The sequence below is a fragment of the Toxorhynchites rutilus genome, chromosome 2 (assembly GCF_029784135.1).
Source record: "Toxorhynchites rutilus septentrionalis strain SRP chromosome 2, ASM2978413v1, whole genome shotgun sequence".
NCBI lineage: Eukaryota > Metazoa > Arthropoda > Insecta > Diptera > Culicidae > Toxorhynchites > Toxorhynchites rutilus.
Genome location: NC_073745.1, coordinates 304,935,965 through 304,958,062, shown reverse-complemented (window position 1 = coordinate 304,958,062; position 22,098 = coordinate 304,935,965). Strand labels below are relative to the sequence as shown.

Genomic DNA, 22,098 nt, shown 5'->3' with positions numbered 1-22,098 from the left:
GAGCCGAAAAGCAATCGGCTGCCGTTGGGTCTATAAGCTGAAGAGAAATGCTGCTGGAGAGATTATTAAGTACAAGACACGACTGGTGGCACAGGGGTACTGCCAAAAGTATGGACAGGACTTTGATGAGGTATTTGCCCCCGTTACAAAGCAAACGACTCTGAGAAGCTTGTTGGCTGTCGGAAGTAAAAGAAACCTGATCTTCAAACACTTTGACGTAAAAACGGCTTATCTTTATGGCAAATTAGAAGAAGAGCTGTATATGAAGCAACCTATGGGTTTCGAGAAGAAAGGTTCTGAACATCTGGTGTGCAGACTCAGGAGGAGCATATACGGGTTGAAACAGTCGGCGCGATGCTGGAATCATCGACTACATCCAGCGTTGATTGCCATGAGCTTTTTGCAAAGTAGAGCGGATCCGTGCCTCTATACGAAGAACGTCAACAGAAGTTGCATCTATTTATTCGGCGTCGGCTGTGAAAACGAAAATAACATTGACGCTGTGTACAGATCACTGAACAAGGAGTTCGATATGACAGACCTTGGAAATCTTAACTATTTCTTAGGACTAGAAGTGCAGCGAATCGATGGCAAGTACAGCGTTTCTCTCGGAGGATACATCGATCGGGTTATCGAGCGTTTTGGCCTTTGCGATGCGAAAACCGCGAAAACACCAATGGACGAAGGATACCTAAAGGTAGATACGAAGAGTGAAGCGCTACAAGATACAACCATGTACAGAAGCCTCCTAGGGGCTCTTTTGTACATCGCAGTCTGTGCAAGACCCGACATTGCAGTAAGCACATCTATACTGGGTCGTCGAGTAAGTTCGCCAACTGTGGCTGATATGACTGCAGCGAAGCGTGTGGTACGCTATTTGAAGGAGACGAAACATTGGCGACTAAAATACAACGATATCGAGGCTAATCTGGTCGGATATTCCGATGCGGATTATGCTGGAGACCCAAGCACAAGAAAATCAACTTCGGGAATGGTGTTTCTCTTTGCTGGAGGCGCCATCTCATGGGCAAGTCATTTGCAGAACTGTGTAACTCTGTCCTCAATGGAATCGGAGTACGTGGCCTTGAGCGAAGTCAGCCAAGAAGCAGTGTGGCTGCACAAATTGCTGGAGGATCTCGGTGAAACATCAACAACACCTATCGCAATTATGGAAGACAATCAAAGCTGCATTAAATTCGTGAAATCGGAAAGAACCACCCGCCGTTCGAAGCACATCGAAACTCGGGAGTGCTACATAAAGGAGCTTTACAATGATAACACGATAAAGCTGGTCTATTGTCCCACCGAAGACATGGTGGCTGATCTGCTTACAAAACCGCTTGGTCCAGTTAAGGGGCGTAAACTCTCGGTTATGATGGGACTCGGATAAATCAGCAGCTAATCGTTGAGGAGGAGTATTGAGTAATGCAACTATTGCTGCACCCCTCGGCTCCATAGCCGAACGCGAGTGCGTGAGCGGTCACTAACAATACTATAGCTAATCCGAACATTCGAGAAAACGTAGCGACAAAGACGTGTTTCATATTTCATTACTCGTTAAATAAATTCATTGTTTCTTGATCAGTTTAACTAGTTTCGGCTATTTATTTCCACGGCATAGTAACCTCAACACCGGATCCTCTCTGCGGGAGTAGGATAAGTAAATTGGCAAAAGGCACTGGAACAAGAGTATTGAAGTTCTAGAAGAGGGGAATTGTGATATCCAAGTCCATAAGAAAAACCGTCTGCTTTTTAGAATCATAAGAATTTCGAAATTGCTAGATTTCTGTTTTATTTTACGTCGAAACAAAGTTCAGCTAATTTAGGGCTGCCCCTTCCAGCATTTCATTAGCCTACACATGTTTCTTTGTTTATACAATTTGTGTTATGTGTGTGTTATGACTTTATTTCTATCGCTAAACATGCTAATGAATGACAAATTCTGTGAGTGTAATTTTTGCTTCTATAACGGTTATTAGTTGCTTTATTCGAGAACCAAATGAACCATCTCTGCTTTGATTTGCGGAGATTTCGAAAACAGCATGAGATTTCTTTACGCGCTGTAAATCTTCTCATTGTTCATGTGCTACGGTGTGAATGTATGTTTTAAATTAGTGCTTTTTGTTCTAATTTGTTTCAGTTGATAAACTTCTGAGCGTTGAATGTATCGAATGAAAAAAGAAAAACTTGTGATCTGTTCATCCTAATCTTACTCATACAAAAAGATCTGGAAGTCCCTGAACCTCATTCTCGGCGAATTCCAGATGCAGTGGTTCAATTCTTTTATCATACTTTTTTGTTTTGTCATTTCTAAGGCCTTTTATAGTTTCTTTGTTTCCTTCAAATTTATGTGACATTCTATGTTGATATTTAAAGTTTTTTCCTTCTTAAATTGATATATTACAAGATACTAAACACTAACGCTTTAGATGATAAACTATCAGTGTTCTAGGCTATAAGGGATGCTGTTCTAATTATGTATCTAGAACACGAGTTCTAACAAGAGTGGCGATTCCAATTCCCTTTTTTGTTAGTTAAATTTTAATGTAAAGCGTTTACAGTATACCAAAGCGTTTTTTTCTGTTTGTTTGTTTTCTTTGTGTGTTCAATTTACGTTATGTCGTTAGAGATAACGAGAAAACTAATAAAGCTTGTTGTTTGCTTATATTAAAATTCTAACAAAATACGACTATGTCAGTTGATTCACCTTTTTTATACTATTTACACACACGCACTTTCGTGTTTTTATTTTCAACAGTATATACTCTGAACATTCGATCTCGTAGATCTCTGATGTAAAAAACGGGAATAAGGACAAGGAGTAATCAAACAATGCTCTGTAAAGGCGGTCAGTAACGTTTGAGTCGTTTCATATAAAAAAACCGATAGTCTAGAACTGGATTTTTTTCTAACAAACAACAATCTGTGTGGCCTTTTTCGGTATTCTGTGTGGCCTTTTTCGGTATTCTCATCTTACAGTGAGAAGCCACCACCGGAGCAGTTTCGCTATAAAAATATCTGAATGACAAACAGGTCGATTTCGCGCTGTATAAATCTTTGGAAAATAGTTCAACAATTGTCTGATAGTTGATGAAATGGGAATATGACTCTAAGATATCACGTTTTTGTTTGGTTTGGAGTCTTTGAGTGTTGACAATAATGGAAATGGCCTTTCTGATGCGGCCGAAAATATGAAACTATTTGTAGGTGCATTTTAATGTTTTTTTTATCATTAACAGAATGCTACTTGGACCACTTGGTTGGTAATTTTGTTTGTTTTTCTTTTTGTGTTTTTTAATAAATCGTACAAATTGGAAAAGATTTCTTTTAAAGCTGATAATTTGTTTCGGTTTATGATTTATTGTTTGTATTTACATACTTACAGGTTGCGTCCATCTTTGCTCCAGCGTATGACGCGCGTAGTTTCCTACTGGATGCAATTTGCTCAAGCGAATATCACCATTTCTGTCTCACAGTTGATTCTGCACCATTTGCATTTATTTTTTTTCTCGGCCTAATTTGATGCATTTTCAGTGCATCTCTATCATTACACGGCATTCATAATTATTCTGACATTTTTGTTTGCTTCGGTAGCAATAATTAGAGTATCTAATAGTATGTGATGCATCATGGTTTACTCTACTACCAAGCTTCTGTCTCACAGAACAGACTGTGTATGTTCTGCTGAAAGATCATTTTAGTTTTGATCCGCTCCAATTTTCGTATTTCGGGTAGGCGACTCTACCTCCTCCTCTTCCTTGTCCGATTTGTTTAAGTGTTGTATTTCGTTGATGATTCTCACGAATGGTTTGTCTATATTTACATTCATTGAATGTCACTGCTTGAACCGTCTTGCGTGGAGTATCCGTGCTGATGACGGCTTGTGGGTGCTACAATTCTCTGGATAGTTTTCTGAAGCTCTCTATATATGGTATAAGGGGGAGATTCGTTTCAATTCAGGTATGGTTGTGTTGTGGATAACCCAAAGCTTTCGTGTATGGATATGTAGTGGGTGGTGGAGGTGGCGAGCTAATACTTTCTGCAGCTACGGGAGGGAGGCTACTTCTATATCCACTTATTGTTCCGCACCGCTGAGCGGAGCCTACGGCCCCACATTAAGTTATATCATACTATCGTTCCATGGAGGTGCTGCGGTTGCTGACCGGACTCGTTCTGCATGGCAGATAGATTTGACGTGGAGCCAACACCTCCGCCACCATTGCCGCCGCATCCGTTTCCATTCCCATTGGACGAATCATGGATAGTGCTGAGTCCCAGCGTTGAGCCTCCCATCGTCGAAGATCCGCCAAGAGTGGCGGGATTGATGCCACCACTACTGCTAGTTGGTACCGGAACACCGATTACGGGTAGAGGTTCCTCCGGTGGGGTTACCTAGAATGATGAGCGATTGGTTAGAAGACTTTGAGTGGACCAAATGTTCAAATAAGATCAAGAGCTCCGGTGTCCCAGTTAGAGGACGCTTACGCTTGTTTCATATGATTTGAACTCCGCCTGCAAATGTGGATCTCCTGAAACTCCTGAACATGAAACTTTTGAAAACCAGAGCAGAGGGTCCGAAGCCCCTAAGGAGGATGGTTGTAATCAAGGTTACCATATCTACAGAACAATCTGTAGATGCAGATATTTTTTGGTTTTCATATAGATTTACAGTTTTTGACGTAGGATTACGTCTTTCGGGAACATATTGGGGTACAAATTGAAAATCGAAAATCCATTACATCGTGAAAATTGTCCAATTTCAAACGCTTATTGCTCAGTCATTTCATGATGGATTGATGACATTTTTGCGTCAATCGATTTCGGCACTCCATAACAATTTTTTATATTGAATAAAATAATATATGTCATGAAACTAACTATCGAACAATTGAAAAATCCCAACCTCTATCCTAACGGAAATATCCACTTGTAATTGGTTGAAATTGACGACACATGCGGCGGTTCCCTAACAGAGACATCAAAACCAAGCTGCCTGGAGGAAATCGACATTGAAAATACATGCAATTAGGGGTAGCTTTTGTTCCTACCGAAATATGTTCCCTAACAGAGACATCTAAACCAAGGTGCCCGAGGGAAATCAGCATCGCAATATATGCAAGTCGGGGACATTTTTATATGAAACGATTTATTTCAATTTTTCGTAAATAAAAACCAAAGTTTGTTTCCGCTCGAGACGGGTCGTTCGATTTAAGCTGTCCGTTTTGTTGTGTTCATTTTCACCCAAGGAAAGTTCATGCGGCGAGAAAAAAATGGAAAAGTGAAGAAGTATTCGAAAAAGTGATTTCCCATATGTTCTACATATAGTATTAGGTGTTGTTAGTCCAATTAAAATTCGCATTGGGTTGAATAAACATTCAGAAAGTAAAAATTATAAAACAAAATTAATATTTTCATTTCAGATATGTTTTCTCTATATTAAAGTAACATGTTTTTACTGATGAGAAAAATTGATAATTGTGTTCGGTATTGGTAATTATATTATATTACATTGGTGAGCCTTTTTTTCTTTATTTCATCCATACATAACACAGGAGGCATCTCGTACATGGTCACAGAGGGCGGTTTTCATCATACCTCATTCCACTTCGGCTTCTTCTATCTGATACGCACCACCCAACGACTGTTTACCATCCTTCTGTCATCATCACTAAACACTGGTGGAGTGAACAAACAATACCCAACAACCAAACAAAATTGCCATTTTCAGGGTCACCAAATCATTAACAATGAGTATAACGGTGTAATTCTTCTAACATATCCAAAATCATCAGATAGCCCAACGGAATCCTACGTCAACTTTGCGATCGTGTCTCGGACACAACCCTCCTGTGACTTTTTTTTCAAAATAACGATCCAATATTAGTTATGGATTAATCTCAATAATATTTTATTCCAACTCTGCAATACAAATAAAACACAAGTTTCTGCATTACTCGAGAATTAATCAAGCAAACGAAACCAAATTAGGTACCGTTCTGAATCATATTTCGGACACTTTGTTCTAATATCTTGAAATGCTTGATGCACTGATGATATAACTATAAAACTAAGATCACAATTGCTTCTTTAGAGTAATCCCTTGGTTTCACTTTCATTTCCTATGAGAACTACATTTGAATTATAACATAATCGGCAAAAATCTATCAACACTACTCACTATTGTTTGTGTTTGTCGTTTGCTTAGCGTGAGCACGTTGAATTTACCCGTTCATACAAATGAAACACAAATTTCTGCATTACTCGATTAATCAAGCAAACGAAACGAAATTTGGCATGTGGAGGTTTTAGGGTGTCATAAATGTTTAGATGGTGGTTAGACACTCCACCCCCCTCTCTAAGGGGGGCTGCCATACAAATGAAACACAAATTTCTACATTCCTCGAGAATTAATCAAGCAAAGAAACCAAACTAATTATATGGAGGTTTTAGGGCGCAATAAATGTTCTTACGGTGGATAGACACTTCACCCCCTCTCTAAGGGGGAGTTGCCATAAAAATGAAAGACCAATTTCTGCATGACTCGAAAACTAATCAAGAAAATAACAAATTTGGCATGCGAAGGTTTTAGGGGACACAAAACGTTTCTATGGCAGCCCCCTCCCGTCTCTCTGAGGGGGAGGGGGCTGCCATACAAATGAAGCATACATTTCCGCATAATTCAAGAACAAATCAAGCAAACGAAACCAAATTTGGCATGTGGAGGTTATAGGATGCAATAAATGTTTTTATGGTGGTTCGACACTCCTCCCCCCTCTCTCAGGATGGGCTGTCATACGAATGAAGAACAAATCTCTGCATAACTCGAAAACTAATCAAGCAAATGGAGCCAAATATGGCATGTGAAGATTTTAGGGGGCACGAAACGTTTATATGGTGAATAGAAACTCCTCCCCCTCTCTAAGGGAAGAAGAGGGGAAGGGTCTGTCTCTATTCTATCATATTTTCTGTGTCAAATATTTATTCCATGTAACGGAGAAACATATTATTTGCAAGTGGTTGAAAAATCTTGAACGAGAATTCTGTCCGAAAATAATCTGATATTATAATGATGAGTTTTGCAGAAGTACTAGGATTTTTTTTAGTAAAAGGTAAATTCAACGGGGTCGATTAGATGATCAATTAAAGAACAGTTCTGCGATTGGACTCATGAACTTACGCTTAGTAAGAAAACGTGAATGTTTGAAGGTATTGATTACAAAAAACATATTTCGGCATATTTATATAAAATGGTATCGAAAAGTTGCAAGATCGCTATAATCGCTGTATCGCACTCGAAGACAATTATGTTGAGTAATAAAATTGAATTTTGAAAAAAAAAAATTGTTTTACTGTGTTACCTTATGAACTTTTCAGCCGAACTGTTATATCATTTGTATAATATATATGCTAGAGCCAATATGAGCCAATACGAGCGAGCGAAAAAGGGAGACTCATTGAAATAAAAGCATAAGAAAGTTTTTCGTATAGTTTGCCAAATACACGGCCCAGACAGAGAAAGATATCTATTCTCGTTTATGCTCTCTTCTTTTTCCTCTTAGAAAACATTTTCCTACATCCTTTTATGATGAGATGTAACATTATCACGCTTTTATACAAAATCACAAGTAGCTATATGGATAGCGTGGTCGTGTGAAACAGCTTTGCATTTCCGTCGGTCTTGTTTCGATCCCCATTGAAGTCGTATGGATTTTTTTTGGCACAATCCCAAATGAAATTAAAAAAGGGAAAAAACAGAAAGAGATGTCTGCTCCCATGCATACAATCCTTTTTTATGCTCATTTCTTTGCGCATTTGACCCTCCAGCACACGAAAAAGCATTATTTCTACCAAAGATGAAATGTTTTCAGCCAACTCTAGCTTGGGTGTATTAAAACTAAGATTCTTCCCACGTCTTATTACTCATCATCACAAGAGAACGACAGATCAGATTTGAGTCGTCTATATATCGTTGTGTCTGTCTCCACTCAAATTAGAGTGATATAATACTTAGAAGAATAATTAAAAGAAAAGGAAGTTTGGAAAAATGTAAAAAGTCACAGGAGGGTTGTGCCCGAGACACGACCGCATATTTGGCGTAGGATTCCGTTAGGCTATCTGTTGATTTTGAATATGTTTGAAGAATTACATCGTTAAACTCTTTGATAATGATTTGGTGGCCCTAAAAAGGGCTGCTTTGTTTGGTTGTCGGGTATTGTTTGTTCACTCCACCAGTGTTTACCGAGTAATGATGACAGAAGGATGGTAGACAGTCGGTGGTTGGCGTATCAGATAGGAGATACTGATGTGGAACGAGATATGATGAAAACCGCCCACTGAGATCCTAGACGAGATGACTCCCGTGATATGTGTGGAAGGAAAAAAGGAGAAAAAAACCTTACCAATGTAATATAAGATAATTACTAATACCGAACACAATTATCAATTTTTCTCATCAGTAAAAACGTATTGCTTTAATATAGAGAAAACATATTTTAAAGCTAAACTTTCCTTGAGTGAAAATGAACACAACAAAACAGACAGCTTAAACCAAACGACCCGTTCTCAAGCGGAAACAACCTTGGGTTTTTATTTATGAAAATTGAAATAAATCGTTTCATATATCAAATCATTTTTAGCACAACTGCTACCATATACAATTTTACTTTTACATTTGTGCTAAATTTTTCACAATCCTATCACTCACCCTACTTGCAATACAAAAATGTCCCCGACTTGCATATATTTGTAATGCCGATTTCCCCCAGGCAGCTTGGTTTTGATGTCTCTGTTAGGGAATACATTTCGGTAGGAACAAAAACTCTCCCTACTTTCATGTATTTGCAATGCCGATTTCCCCCAGGCAGCTTGGTTTTGATGTCTCTGTTAGGGATCCGCCACATGTTTCGTCAATTTAGTCCAATCAGAATTGGGTATTTCCGTTAGGATAGGGGTTAAGATTTTTCAATTGTTCGATAGTTAGTTTCATGACATATATTATTTTCTTCAATACGAAAAATTGTTATGGAGTGCCGGAACCGATTGACGCAAAAATTTCATCAATCCATCATGAAATGACTGAGCAATAAGCGTTCGAAATTGGACAATTTTCGAGATGTACTCGATTTACGATTTTCAACTTGTACCCCAATATGTTCCCGAAAGACGTAATCCTACGTCAACAACTGTAAAGAACGTAAAGAGCGCAAATTTTTTCCTCACCGAGAAAATTGCTCTCTGGGCTCCCTAGAAACAGTTTGCTCGTTTTTTTTTTGCTCGGGTGCTGTCAGTTCAATCAAAGATGGCGTCGGAACAACAAGTACTCCGCGAGCGCGTTGTACGGTTCTTCGAAACGTAGGAAGAAAGTTTACAGGAGACCACTTTTGAGACGAAAATGTGCGGGCGAGCACTGTATACTGGATCCTGGCATCCCGGAACGTCGAGCGGTAGACCGGTAGTGGCCATCCGGCGAAAATCATTACGAAAAAGAAGAAGGAATCTCTGAAAAACTGTTCGACAATAGGGTACCAGTTTGCGTGACACCGGCCGAAAATTTCGCTGCTTCCATTCTTACATCCACAGAACCCTCAAGCAGAAGGGCATCGTCCGTCGGAAGAAGACTAGGTCACCAGAACACACGGACGAGCAGACAGCGACCGTGAGATCTCAGTGCTGGTGGATGACGAAGAATTATTGCGGGACGTCGTTCGTGTTGGACAACGAGAGTTGTTTTCTGCAGTCAAAGTTCCACATTCCCGACAATGACCGGTACTATATCAGCGGCAAGGCGTCCACACCCCCGGGGTGAAGTACAAATACAAGCATAAGTTTGAGAAGAAAGTTATACTGTGTGTTACAATCTCCGACAAAGCGTAATGGGAAAACAAAGCGTCTTCCCATTACGCCAAGAAGACGCTGGCGTACCTCGAGGAAAAACAGATCCGGACGTACCCAAGGAACGGAACCTGACCAACGTGCCCCAATGCCGTCCGACCGAGGATTTTTTCGGCTCCTTCAGTACCCTGGTGTACAAGAATAATTGACGGGCCGCGGACATCAAGCAGCTGACCACGAGGATCCGGAACTGCATCCGGAAGATGGATGTCAGTGCCGTCTAGCGCTCTTGTGAGAGCATCCCCACCTAGTTGCGCTGCATGGCTGAGCACGGCCCATCTGCCAACATTTACTGACTTTTGACGTAGAACTACGTCTTTCATTAAATGTACCAAATCAGAAAACAAGTCACGTTTTCATGAAATAAAGTTATCGTTAGTAATAATGTTTGCCGCGAACGAATAATATAGACGATTTATATACCAAACGAATCGGAAATTCCCTAAGATTGGTTGTGATGCTATATATTACAATCCCCTAATGTGTAAACGGTTTAAATTGATGAAATTGTTCTGCTGATTTGTGAGCTATTCTGCCCGTGCCTTCAAAAACGAGCAACTTATCGACGAGCAACGAAGAGGAAATTGTACGAATCAAGGTCTCCGTGAATAAAGGAAAAGAAAAATAACGAAGGGGAATATTTGCCTAGAGTATAAACAGTGGATCTCGCTGAGGCAATCTTTCAGTATCGTTCTATTTAGATACGAAGCAATGAACATCGCTTGTTTTTCCTTGTTTTGCGTCATCGCATGCATTTGTTTCGAATTGAGTTGTGGACGCGACCAAATTACTTACTCGCTAATGTCTCTGGCATTGCAATCATTACATCAAACTGACACCATTCTGATTTAGAACTACACAATTGTGTGGGGAATCATCAATCTAGGCTATCATCGGCTCACCAAGAAAATAATTGTTTAGGAATACCGAGGGTCATTTGATTTCGCATGACAGTAGCGAAATTATCTCCACCAAGGATGACAGCTAAGCTACGCGAGACCGGAAATATCGAAAGAAAGGGCTTCTGTTGAGAAGAGCGCAAAGCGGAGATATGTGTGTGTAAAATAATATCCGAAGTTATTAACAAGTTATCAACAAAGTGGTAGTGTCTTGGACACAAACTCGTATATATATTTTTTGACGTAGGATTACGTCTTTCGGGAACATATTGGGGTACAAACTGAAAATCGAAAATCGAGCACATCGTGAAAATTGTCCAATTTCAAACGCTTATTGCTCAGTCATTTCATGATGGATCTGGAGGAAATCGACATTGCAAATACATGAAAGTCGGGGGCATTTTAATATTGCAAGTAAGGTGAGTGATACGAATAATTATAGCAAAAAGAAAATCAAATTTGGAGGTTTGATGTTGGTTACTTCATGAAATTTTATAACAATCGGACAAGGTTCGCTGGGTACGCCCGGAAGTTCGTTAGTTGAACTTATAAATTTAACCCCTTGCGGTCGTGTTAAATTTCAACATGTGTGTTGTACTGGCCGCAATTATTTTGTTTTCTTAAAAATGTGATGTATAACTTTGCGAGATTATGAAAGATGAACAAGATTCCTTAATTTTTTTGTAAACTTTTGATAAGTATTTACTAAACAATGTTTTCATGTTCATGTTTAAAAAAGTAACAGGAGGGTTGTATCCAAGACACGACCGCATAGTTGACGTAGGATTCCGTTAGGCTATCTGTTGTTTTGGATATAATTGAAGAATCAGATTGGTAAACTCTTCGATAATGATTTGGTGGCTCGGAAAAGGGCCGTTTTGTCTGGTTCTTGGTATTGTTTGTTCACTCTACCAGTGTTAACAACCGAGTGATGATGATAATAGGATGGTGATTAGTCATTGGATGGTGCATATCACGATAGAAGATGCCAAAGAGGAATGAGATATGATGAAAGCCACCCTCTGTGGTCCTGAACGAGATGGCTCCTGTGTTATGTATGGATAAAATGAAGAAAAAACTCATCATTACATTTAATATAAGATAATTATCATTATCGAACACTATTATCAATTTTCCTCACCAGAAAAAAAGTGTTACTTTATTATAGAGAAAATATATTTGAAATGGAAAAGATAATTTCATTTATAATTTTTACTTTCTGAGTGTTTATTCAGCCCATTTTCGTTTTCGCTTTAAAACCAACAAGACACGGAACTCCTTCATTTTCCCAATTTTTCACGTCGCATGAACTTTCGTTGCGAGAAAAAAAATTGTTTCATATTTCGAGTCATTTTAACACAACCGCTACAATATACAATTTTACAATGCATGATCGGTCATTGATATGAAATGTCACGAAGCAACCAACATAAAAGTTGCAAAAATTTAAATTTCATTTATATTCTATCTACGATTACGATTCTACATAAGTTCTATTCAGTTGATTGAAACATCATTCTTCAATCAATCCATCGAAAGATCCTTATTGGAACGAAAATATAAAAAAAAAACTCATTCATCGCTCCCAACTTCTTCGCCAGCACTTATGCAATCAGTAATGTCCACGCTAGTTACAATGAGCACCATCCATTTGTGGGCGTCGTTAGTTAAACTATCGACCACGAGGGTATTTATATGCTGATTTCCCCCAGGCAGCTTGGTTTAGATGTCTGTGTTAGGGAACACACTTCGGTGGGAACAAAAGTTCTCTTTACTTTGATGTATTTGCAATGCCGATTTCTCCGTATCTTCAATTTGGACCAATCAGAACGAGGTATTTCCGTTTGGAGATTTTTCGATTGTTTGATAGTTAGTTTCATATGATATATTATTTTGTCTATTGTGATGAATTGTTATGGAGTGCTCAGATCGATTGATGTAAATATCTCGTGAATACATCAGGAAATAACTGACCAATTATTGTAAGCACATGAACCGCCGCTTGTGTCGTCAATTTCGACCAATCAGAAGTGGGTATTTCCGTTAGAATAGATGTTGAGATTTTCCAATTGTTTGATAGTTAGTTTCATAACATATATTATTTTATTCAATAAAAAATTGTTATGGCGTGCCGGAATCGATTGTCGCAAAAATCTCATCAATCCATCATTAAATGACTGAGTTATAAGCGTTTGAAATTGGACAATTTTCACGATGTGCTCGATTTTCGGTTTTTAATTTGTAATTTTTCTTCTTGTGATATCTTTCGCATATATCACAAAAAATAATTAGTTTAGCGTCTTTCGCCTTTTATCTTTTTGTTTGAACATACAAAATAATGTTCTTTACAGAGTGTCGCAATACATGGAGTCTTCCATTAATCCTTTCCCCGAGCACCGATGGAAACTTTTTTTATACTGAGTACCGTTATTTATAATTCATAGTAGCAACATTTTGGTTCGTGAATAAGTTCACAAGACATTAAAATTCGTTTAGAAAAAGTGTGAACTGATACATTGTTGCGTAAATTATAGCATTAACATACTTCTTTGCTGTGTTGGTTGAGAGCAAACAAGCGACCGCAAGGGGTTAATACAGATTTCGATACAGATTTTCTGAGAAAGAAACTCAGATAAAAAGATTTTTTGAGAACAAAAACACAGATTTTATTATGGCAACCCTGGTATTGTGTAAAAATTTCGAGGTCGTCAAGGTAGGACTAAAAAAAACACATTCGGAAGAGGAAGGAGAAGAAGCAGTCGTTAGTGGTGGCTATAGAATTCATTATATCATCGGTTTATACACATTTATTATAGCACCAAGATTTCACAGCTAACTAGCCAGTTCGCATGCCTATAGGCTGATTTAGACGATGCCAGTCAGCGCTCTAGTTGAAGTATCCAGTGAATAGAGAACAGACACTCTGTTCAAGTTAGAGGCCAATTAATTGTTCGATACTGGTACAAGTAATTTGAACAGAGTGTCTGTTCTCTGTTCACTGGATACTTCAACTAGAGCGCTGACTGGCATCGTCTAAATCAGCCTTTTCTCTCTGTCGTTGTCGAACTCACTCCCCTATTTCCTCTTTTCTACTTTCCTATCTGCTCATTCGAGGTATTCTCTCTTCATTAGGTAGGCATCATTTATCTGTTGTTCAAGGTTTCTTTTATGCAGCTGTAGCAAGACCTTACAGTGGCGAAGGCTTAGAAGAAGATGCTTTCGGTGAAAATTTTAACCGAAAGGTGGAGGAATGACAATAGTATGCCGGTCGTACAACAGAGATGCAGAGAAGAGAGATGGGACAAAAGGGATTCCATTCCCTGCCAGTTCGCCACAATTTGAAGACCCGATTCGTGACCTGAATCAGTATATAAGGCACCTGTTGGCAAAGATGTTATTCGCGAACTTCAGAAACGGAGAACCGGTGACCGGAGAAACTGTTGAAAAAAAAAATTGTTGATGGAAGTCCGCCAAGCTAAACCACCAAGAGCTGACCGTTTGGAAACATTGATACATTTCGGTATAACGGTCAAACAACTTTGTGACCACTTAGAAGCCGCAATGCTCGTGGACCGTTTGAACAGTCCCATGTTGATCCAAGAGTTAGTTGGAAAACTACCTCCAAATTACAAATAGTATTGGGTCCATTACAAGCTGAATAAAATTGGTACTTCTTTGAGAACCTTTACCGAATTAATGAACGGTATTGTCTCAGATGTTTCCGAGTTTAGTGAATTCTCCGCCCTCGATCTCAACGATCGCAATTGTCACATGGATTGAGAACATGAAACGTATCGAGGATGGCTCTAGAAAAGTAGACGTGATGGTGTCTGCCATTGGTTTTACCGAGAAAGAAGCACGTACCGTTGGGGAGCCGGATTCTGTCGAAACAGGAGATGCAATTCTGCGAGATCAAGCAGCGTTATTCTCATTTGCAGAATTTGAGGGTCGATGATTATAATAAAGAAAAGCCGATCATTATCGGGTTGGACAGCATGTATGTGTTTGCTCCGTTTGAGTCTAGAATTGGTCAACCTGGTGAACCAATCGCAGTTCGGTCGAAGTTAGGATGGACAGTCTATGGGTCAGAGAATCGGAGTTTGTCGACAGTTGCGTTTGTGAACTTCCACAATGCAGTAACAACAACCGACCAGCAGTTGCATGATATGATTCGCAGTCAATATTTGCTAGACGAAACTGGTGTAGCATCCCTACTTACACTTCATCTTTCCTAGAATCACGAGCACTCATTTAATTCATGCACATCCAAAATTACTGCTTAACAGACAATCTTCACTAGACCATAAAACACAAGGTCGAAGCCTATCCGATACCCTTTCCGTATTTACATAATTGTACGCAAACAGCATGCACATTATGTTTATGACCCAATCAATATTTTCGGCATGGGCATAGAATTGCTCACACTGCAGAACACATTTCATATTTATGACCCATCTCCTAGTTTCGGCATGGATATAACCTTGCTCACGCTGCAACATACATATGTTTGTGTGGAGGCGATCTGGATCCAAAAATGGAAGTGAAAAGTGACGAACCAGCCAAATAAGTTGAAAGTCACTATAATAAAGATAAAAAAAAAACATATGTTTGTCAAACACATCGTTGACATTAACTTATTTAGAAAACATCGTTGGTGGCTTGAGTTTGGGACGGAAATTGGGAACATGGAAACATACACTTAAGTTAGTTGGTAAACCAAGAGAGAATATTAAATCAGTCTTACGATAACCTCATCGAGGTACAGTCAGTTATGCCGAAAACGTCCCTAAGTTCCCACCAACATCACTCTGGCATTACGCCTGCTTGAATGCCGGAATCAACTGAAGACCACCGAGCGTGTGTAAAATTAAAAACCAACCACGTTTCGGGTAGGTGTCCGCTTCGGAACGGGGCTTCTGTTCCGTAATGACGTGGTAATTTCCTCTAATAATTATCCTATGGCTATAAATCAGATGGAAGTCCTAGAGCGGAAATTATCGAAGAAAGAAGAGCTACGGCTCAATGTAAACCGCCAGACCGAGGAACACCTGACCAAAGGCTACGCTCACGAGATGACAAGTGAAGAACTCACTTGCACAGATTCATAAGCTGTATGGCATCTGCCCCGGAACGTGGTGGTTAACCTCAAGAAACCGGGTAAAGTGCGCTTGGTATGGAATGCAGCAGCGACAGTTAATGGAGTTTCTCTTAAAAGCATACTGTTGACAGGCCCGGATCTGTTGACGACCTGATAGCGGTACTTCAACGTTTTCGTTGGGGTTGGAGGCGACTTGGAGGAAGTGTTCCATCAGTACTTAATTGGTTCGTCTTCAGATCGAGTTGCAATGAAGCCCCAAAGAAATATTTGATGGACGTCGGAACCCTCGGAGCTACATTTTCTCCGTGCTCAGCGCAGTACATAAAAAACAAAAATGCTGATCAGTTCAGGGAAAAGCTCCGCGTTGCTATTTTGAGAAAGCAAAATCCTATCGACTGCGAAACCTACAATTTCACAGCGGAGGCAGAAGATATGATAAACCCGAGGCCGCTAATCTGCGATCGTGATCGAGGGGTCCAAGCGGGGATCCTGGGAAAAATAGAGGAGGTCATAGCAGCGAGTGATGGTCGAGTGCGGCAGGTGTGGGTCCGTGGTCAGTTCTTCAGTTCAATAATCCCGCCACTGAAAGTTAGGTTGTTTATTGCGTGAACGCAGACAACTTCAGGAGCTGCGTTCTGCGGTGTAAATTGTGTGAGGCGAGACGACATTGCCGTATACCTCCCTATATTACATATGCTGTCTCGGAGACAACCAACTATCAGAACCGCAGCTCGCAGGAGTCGGAGTCGAACAGCCAACCAGGAAAGAAGTGAAATCGTGTTCCAGGCGCAATGGGTGATTTTCAGAGGCAAGTTACACAAAAATAAACAACAAAGGTTAGAAAATATACAAATGAAATTGGAAAAAAAACTCGAAAAGGTATTGAGTAGAGAAATAAAAGGTGGTGAAAATCAAGTTAGGAGAAGTGAAAGAAGTAAAATCAATTTGATCGAAGCTTTCGTAGTTCACGTTGTGATTATTTTTTATCATTGTAAGTAATAATTTCGAAATTTACTATTCTAATTTATATTAAAATCAAACTTAACTTACAGTAAGAGAACACATAATAGCGACAAGAGAATCGAAAATTCAAGTCGATTATTATAACGCTTGAAGTGAGTTATGGAAATATTATTCATTCATCTCTTATAATTAAAACTGAACTCAAATTAGGCTAAAAATTAATCCGTTGTTATTGGAGCGACAACGAAACTATAATTGTAAGTTTGATTATGAAATGTAAGGAACAAACAAGTTATTACAAAATTAATTTAATAAGTTACAGCTATGATCTGTCATAGCTGAAACCGATTCAAGGAGTTTCGAACTAAGTTTGCATCGATATTTTCCACTGCCATCCTTTTTCCATAGTTTCATCAAATGCAATACGTTGTGCATGACATGATTCTTGATAGCAACAAGTTTCGACATGCAGCAAAACCCACAGCATGATTACGAGCTAAAAAAAATGCAACTACAGCAGTTTAACCCATTTTATGCCAAGCGTTCGAAAAATCGAACAGCAACTTTGATAATTTTTCATGTCTTTGGAGAGCAACCACTAAGGAAAGTTTTTGCACTAAGAGATAACTTAATTTACCTTAATTTACCGCTACCACTTACCATCGATTTCATTCAATTTTGTGTAACTTTTTTGGGTAATGAATTCGATTTAAAGCAATTATGTTTGAAAGTTGTTTTCAATTTCAATTAAAAAACCCCATAAAATACAAAAATATTTGAACTTTTCTACAGTATTACTTTGACAATAGGACATACATTGTGATATAGGACGGAACTCATTCGATTGAGCCTCCTTCAGAAAAGTAACAGTCGGGGAAATTGAATATTCGAAAAATCGAACATTGGCCAAAACGAACAAGTTTTTCTGCCGAATCCACATCAACACATCTATCCTACGCAACGCACTTTGATTTGTTTATTTTGGAAGACGGAAGGTTTTTCATTTATTCTTGCTTTTTCAATTGTGAATGTTTGCAAATATCGATTAATTTAGCAAATATTATTGAAAACCTGTATGATTTTTTGTCCGTAATAACCGTAGGTTATGGCGGCCCGTAGAATTTCGTGTGTGGGGAAGCTGGAGGAAATGATCAGTAAGCGTAACGAGGATTCTAATGAGATTGTTGATGTGAATGTTTTTCCGCCACACCGAATAATAACCTCTCAACCCTCTATGCCATTGTTTTTTTTCGTACTATTTTGGTACTTTGCAGGTAATTTTTAAGCATTTACATTTCTGAACAACCAACAATAAAAAAGGCATATGCTTTCGTTTGAAAGAAACACCCTGCCAGTAATAAGTTGAAATTACATGAAATAAGAAATGCCACATCTCACCTTAGGTGGATTAATTTGGGTTTATACTTAGAGACATCCATTCTCCTGTGCTTGTTTTTCCCGGAATGCAAAATTGATGCATTTATGAATACCGTATATTTGCTAATTGAAGTGACTTTTTGTTCGCAGTATTTTTGTACTTGTCAAAAAAAAGCGCGGGATTTTGCCAATGTTCGATTTTTCGAACAGTCATTTCCCGGGAAATGGAAGATGAGAAAAAAATATTCTTGAACATTGGTGTTCCTTTAGCGTTAATAATCGAAATAACGCCAATGGCTTTCGTCAGAAAAATATTTTTTACAGCTTGGTCGTTGATGGGTTAAACAAAAGGAAATCGAAAGGTGATCACGAATGGAAACATTAGGATTTGAGTTATTTTATTATGGAAACTTATGAGGTGCCTATCCACTGAATAAAAATAGGTTTTTGACGTAGAACTACGTCTTTCATTAAAGGTGTCAAATCAGAAAACAGGTCACGTTTTTATGAAATAAAGTTAACGTTAATAACTATTTTTGCCGCGAACGGATTTTGGCGATTTACATACTAAACGAATCGGAAATTCCGTGAGATTTGTTTAATATGCCATACATTAGAATCCCCTTGTTAGTAAATGGTTAAAATTCATGAAAACTTTAAGTGTTTCTATTTTCCCATACATTTGTTCTGTCCATTTGAGTGCTTTCCCGAACAGAGCTATCAATAACGAGCAACTTATCGACGACCCACGGAGGGGAATTCGTAGGATTTAAAGTCTCCGTGAACAAAGGAAAAGAAGAAGAATGAAGGGGAATACTTGCCTAGAGTATAAACAGTGAATCTCGCTGAGGCAAACTTTCATTCGGCATAGGACTGTTGAGCAATCCAGTTCACTTTGCTTTCGCTGCGCTTCGATCTAAGATTGGACCCCACCCGTGGTAATCCAACTTGGATATCGTCGTGTGGTTTTTCCAGTTCGTTTTTCACGTTATTCGTATCGTGTGTTTTTCTTTCCGCGTCATAAATTGGACGCTTCGCATAGTGTGCGATGAGCAAGAAGAAGAGGAAGGCAGGCTCGAACCCTGCAAAAAACGAACGCATTGCCAGGGGCAATAAAATTTCGAGGTAAGCGTCATCTAATGATGCACGCGGTGTTGGTGCAGTGAAAAGCGCTCGCACTGAACCGAGCCTTCGCGAATATGACACCGCACCGAACAACAGCGAAGTAGGCGATTTCGGCGCTTCGGTCGAAAATGTAAACGCCCAGGCAGCAACCAAAATCAAGCTCCCCCCGCTGGTGGTGAAGGCGGTCGCTCTTGACAAACTCATCAACGAATTCGCATCGATGGGTGTTACGGCAGAGTACAAGCTGTGTGGCATAATTCGGTCTTTTTCCAAGCAGTTAACATTGTTTATTTTCCGTCTTCATAAGGGCTTCGTTTGTGCCTTTGAGAATGCATCAATGCATTAAACTGACGTTATGGTGAAGCAGACGTTAAGGTTGTGCACCAAAAAATTATTTGGGAATACTAAGCATCTTGAATATCTTACTGGAATGTTATAAGTTATTTGGGTTCGCGTGCCAGTCGCAAAATTGCCTTCAACTAGGATTGCATTTGCGCTAATATTGATCATAATGAAGCATTGCTACTGTTTTCGATGTTGTTATTAACAAAAAGAGTTTATTTCTCTTGTTTAGTCATCAAGAAAGTAAATGTTCTGGAATTTTGTTTGTGATTAGGTTTTGCTTGCCAGTAGCAAAACTTTCCTCCACTAAGGGAGACAGCTGCGCTTATCTCGAGCATAAGAAAGTAATGCAACTCTTTTCGAGGCAAGTAATATTAACAGAAGCGTTTCTTTTGAGAATAGCGCAAAATGATGAGAAATGTTTCAAGCCGCCTCTGTATGCATGCTATGGTGAACGCTTGTTTGGCGCTTGGTTTACGCTTAGTTTGTACGAACGATATCTAGAGGTGCGATTCCTTTGAGGCAATACTAAATAACATGTAGCATGATATTTGATACTTGCAAGTGTTGTCATTGCTGTTGTTTACATGCGGTGCCAAAGATATATTGATGTAGTTATGAGATATGGAATAATGGTGCTGGTGCAACATATATATAATCGACTGTAGCCGAGTCTATGTCAATTTCGAAAAAGGCCAAGGGAAAAGGGAATAGCCTTCGAGGTGAATTTTCAATGCATTGACATGAAATAAATTGCGATCAGCTAGTGTATTGTTGAGGGCAAGAATGAATCATCAATCAATTATCGTCAACTGATTCTACAATGAAAAACAGGAAGTGGGTTATATCTATGGTATAACCGCAAGGGTGACGTAGGACTATCGTTGATTTAGAGATCATTTGTTTGAAGTTGAATCTAAATCCATTCTGAATGAATGAATAAATGAATATTTGGGGGACTTCGTAAACAAGAGCGTTACGTTGGAGGCACAAGGTTTTATGCATCCAATATAGGACACGAAAAACCTTGTTCTGAAGAATAATCTTCAGAAGCTTTCCTGCTAACTGTACTTGATTGACAAATCACAAACCCAAATGTATTATATGGATATGTTATGGATAGAAAACATTAAAATAAACTCTTTCGCTTGAATGTAATTTTCAATTCCAAGGGGAACTGGCAGATTATTTTCAGTAACGATTAGATATTTCCACATTTTCCTCGATACTGGAAGCCCACCAGTGGTTAATGCTAGTTCGATAGCACTTGATTGAAACATATTTGGTCACAGTGTTACATGGATAGAAAACATTCAAATAAACTCTTTCAAAACATTCAAATAAACTCTTTCACAACATTCAAATAAACTCTTTCATTTTTAAATTCCCAGAGGAACTGGCAGATTATTTTCAGTAATGATTAGATATTTCCATATTTTCCTCGATACTGGAAGCCCACCAGTGGTTTATGCTAACTCGATAACCACCTGTTAATAGCACTTGATTGAAACATATTTGGTCACAGTGTTACATGGATAGAAAACATTCAAATAAACTCTTTCACGTGAATGTATTTTTAAATTCCTAGAGAAACTGGCAGATTATTTTCCGGATCTTTCTCGATGCTGAATGGCATCCAAAAATTCCGTGCGTGTATGTGTATGTGTAGCGGCTGCTTCGATGGTCACCTTCTCTTCTCCTGAAGGATCAGCTTCTCTGTGCTCCCTCACAGTTTCAAACAAACTGCTCGCGTTTCAGGGCAGATCTCGATCCTTCGCCGTCCAGCATCCTCAGCAACGATGTTGTCTTGTCAATGTCCTCACGAAAAATGTATGCGTCTCACCACCAGAATATCGCTTAAGTATGCTTTTTGTGCGTGATTGAATCGAGAGAAGGCGTGGTTTACGATGGCAGTTTGGAAGGCAAACTAGAGGGGAATGAACTCTCTGAGCTCGGAACTTTCGGCGACTGAGCAATAATCGATTGCGGGCGCATACAATATTGGATACGGAAATATCCTACTGATGAGGAAGAATAATCTTCAGAAGCTATCCTGTTAATTGCGATTGATTGAAAAATCACAAAACCAAATGTATTTGGTCACAGTGTTACATGGATGGAAAACATTCAAATAAACTCTTTCACATGAATGTATTTTTAAATTCCCAGAGGAACTGGCAGATTATTTTCAGTAACGATTAGATATTTCCACATTTTCCTCGATACTGGAAGCCCACCAGTGGTTAATACTAACTCGATAACCACCTGTTAATAGTACTTGATTGAAAAATATTTGGTCACAGTGTTACATGGATAGAAAACATTCAAATAAACTCTTTCACATGAATGTATTTTTAAATTCCCAGAGGAACTGGCAGATTATTTTCCAGAAAAGATTAG

The 22,098-nt window shown here is 39.0% G+C and overlaps 1 protein-coding gene across 26 annotated transcripts in view; it reads right to left on the bottom strand.

Moving 5' to 3' along the window:
- Positions 1 to 1,764: 1,764 nt before the first annotated feature.
- LOC129769127 (potassium channel subfamily T member 2) overlaps positions 1,765 to 22,098 on the bottom strand; it is a 569,383-nt gene continuing 549,049 nt past the window's right edge. For all 26 annotated transcript variants that reach the window (XM_055771174.1, XM_055771183.1, XM_055771188.1 and 23 more), the window contains one exon: positions 1,765 to 4,392. In XM_055771174.1, the coding sequence (XP_055627149.1) occupies positions 4,126 to 4,392 (267 nt within the window). In that variant the 3' untranslated portion in view covers positions 1,765 to 4,125. The remainder of the gene's footprint in view (positions 4,393 to 22,098) is intronic.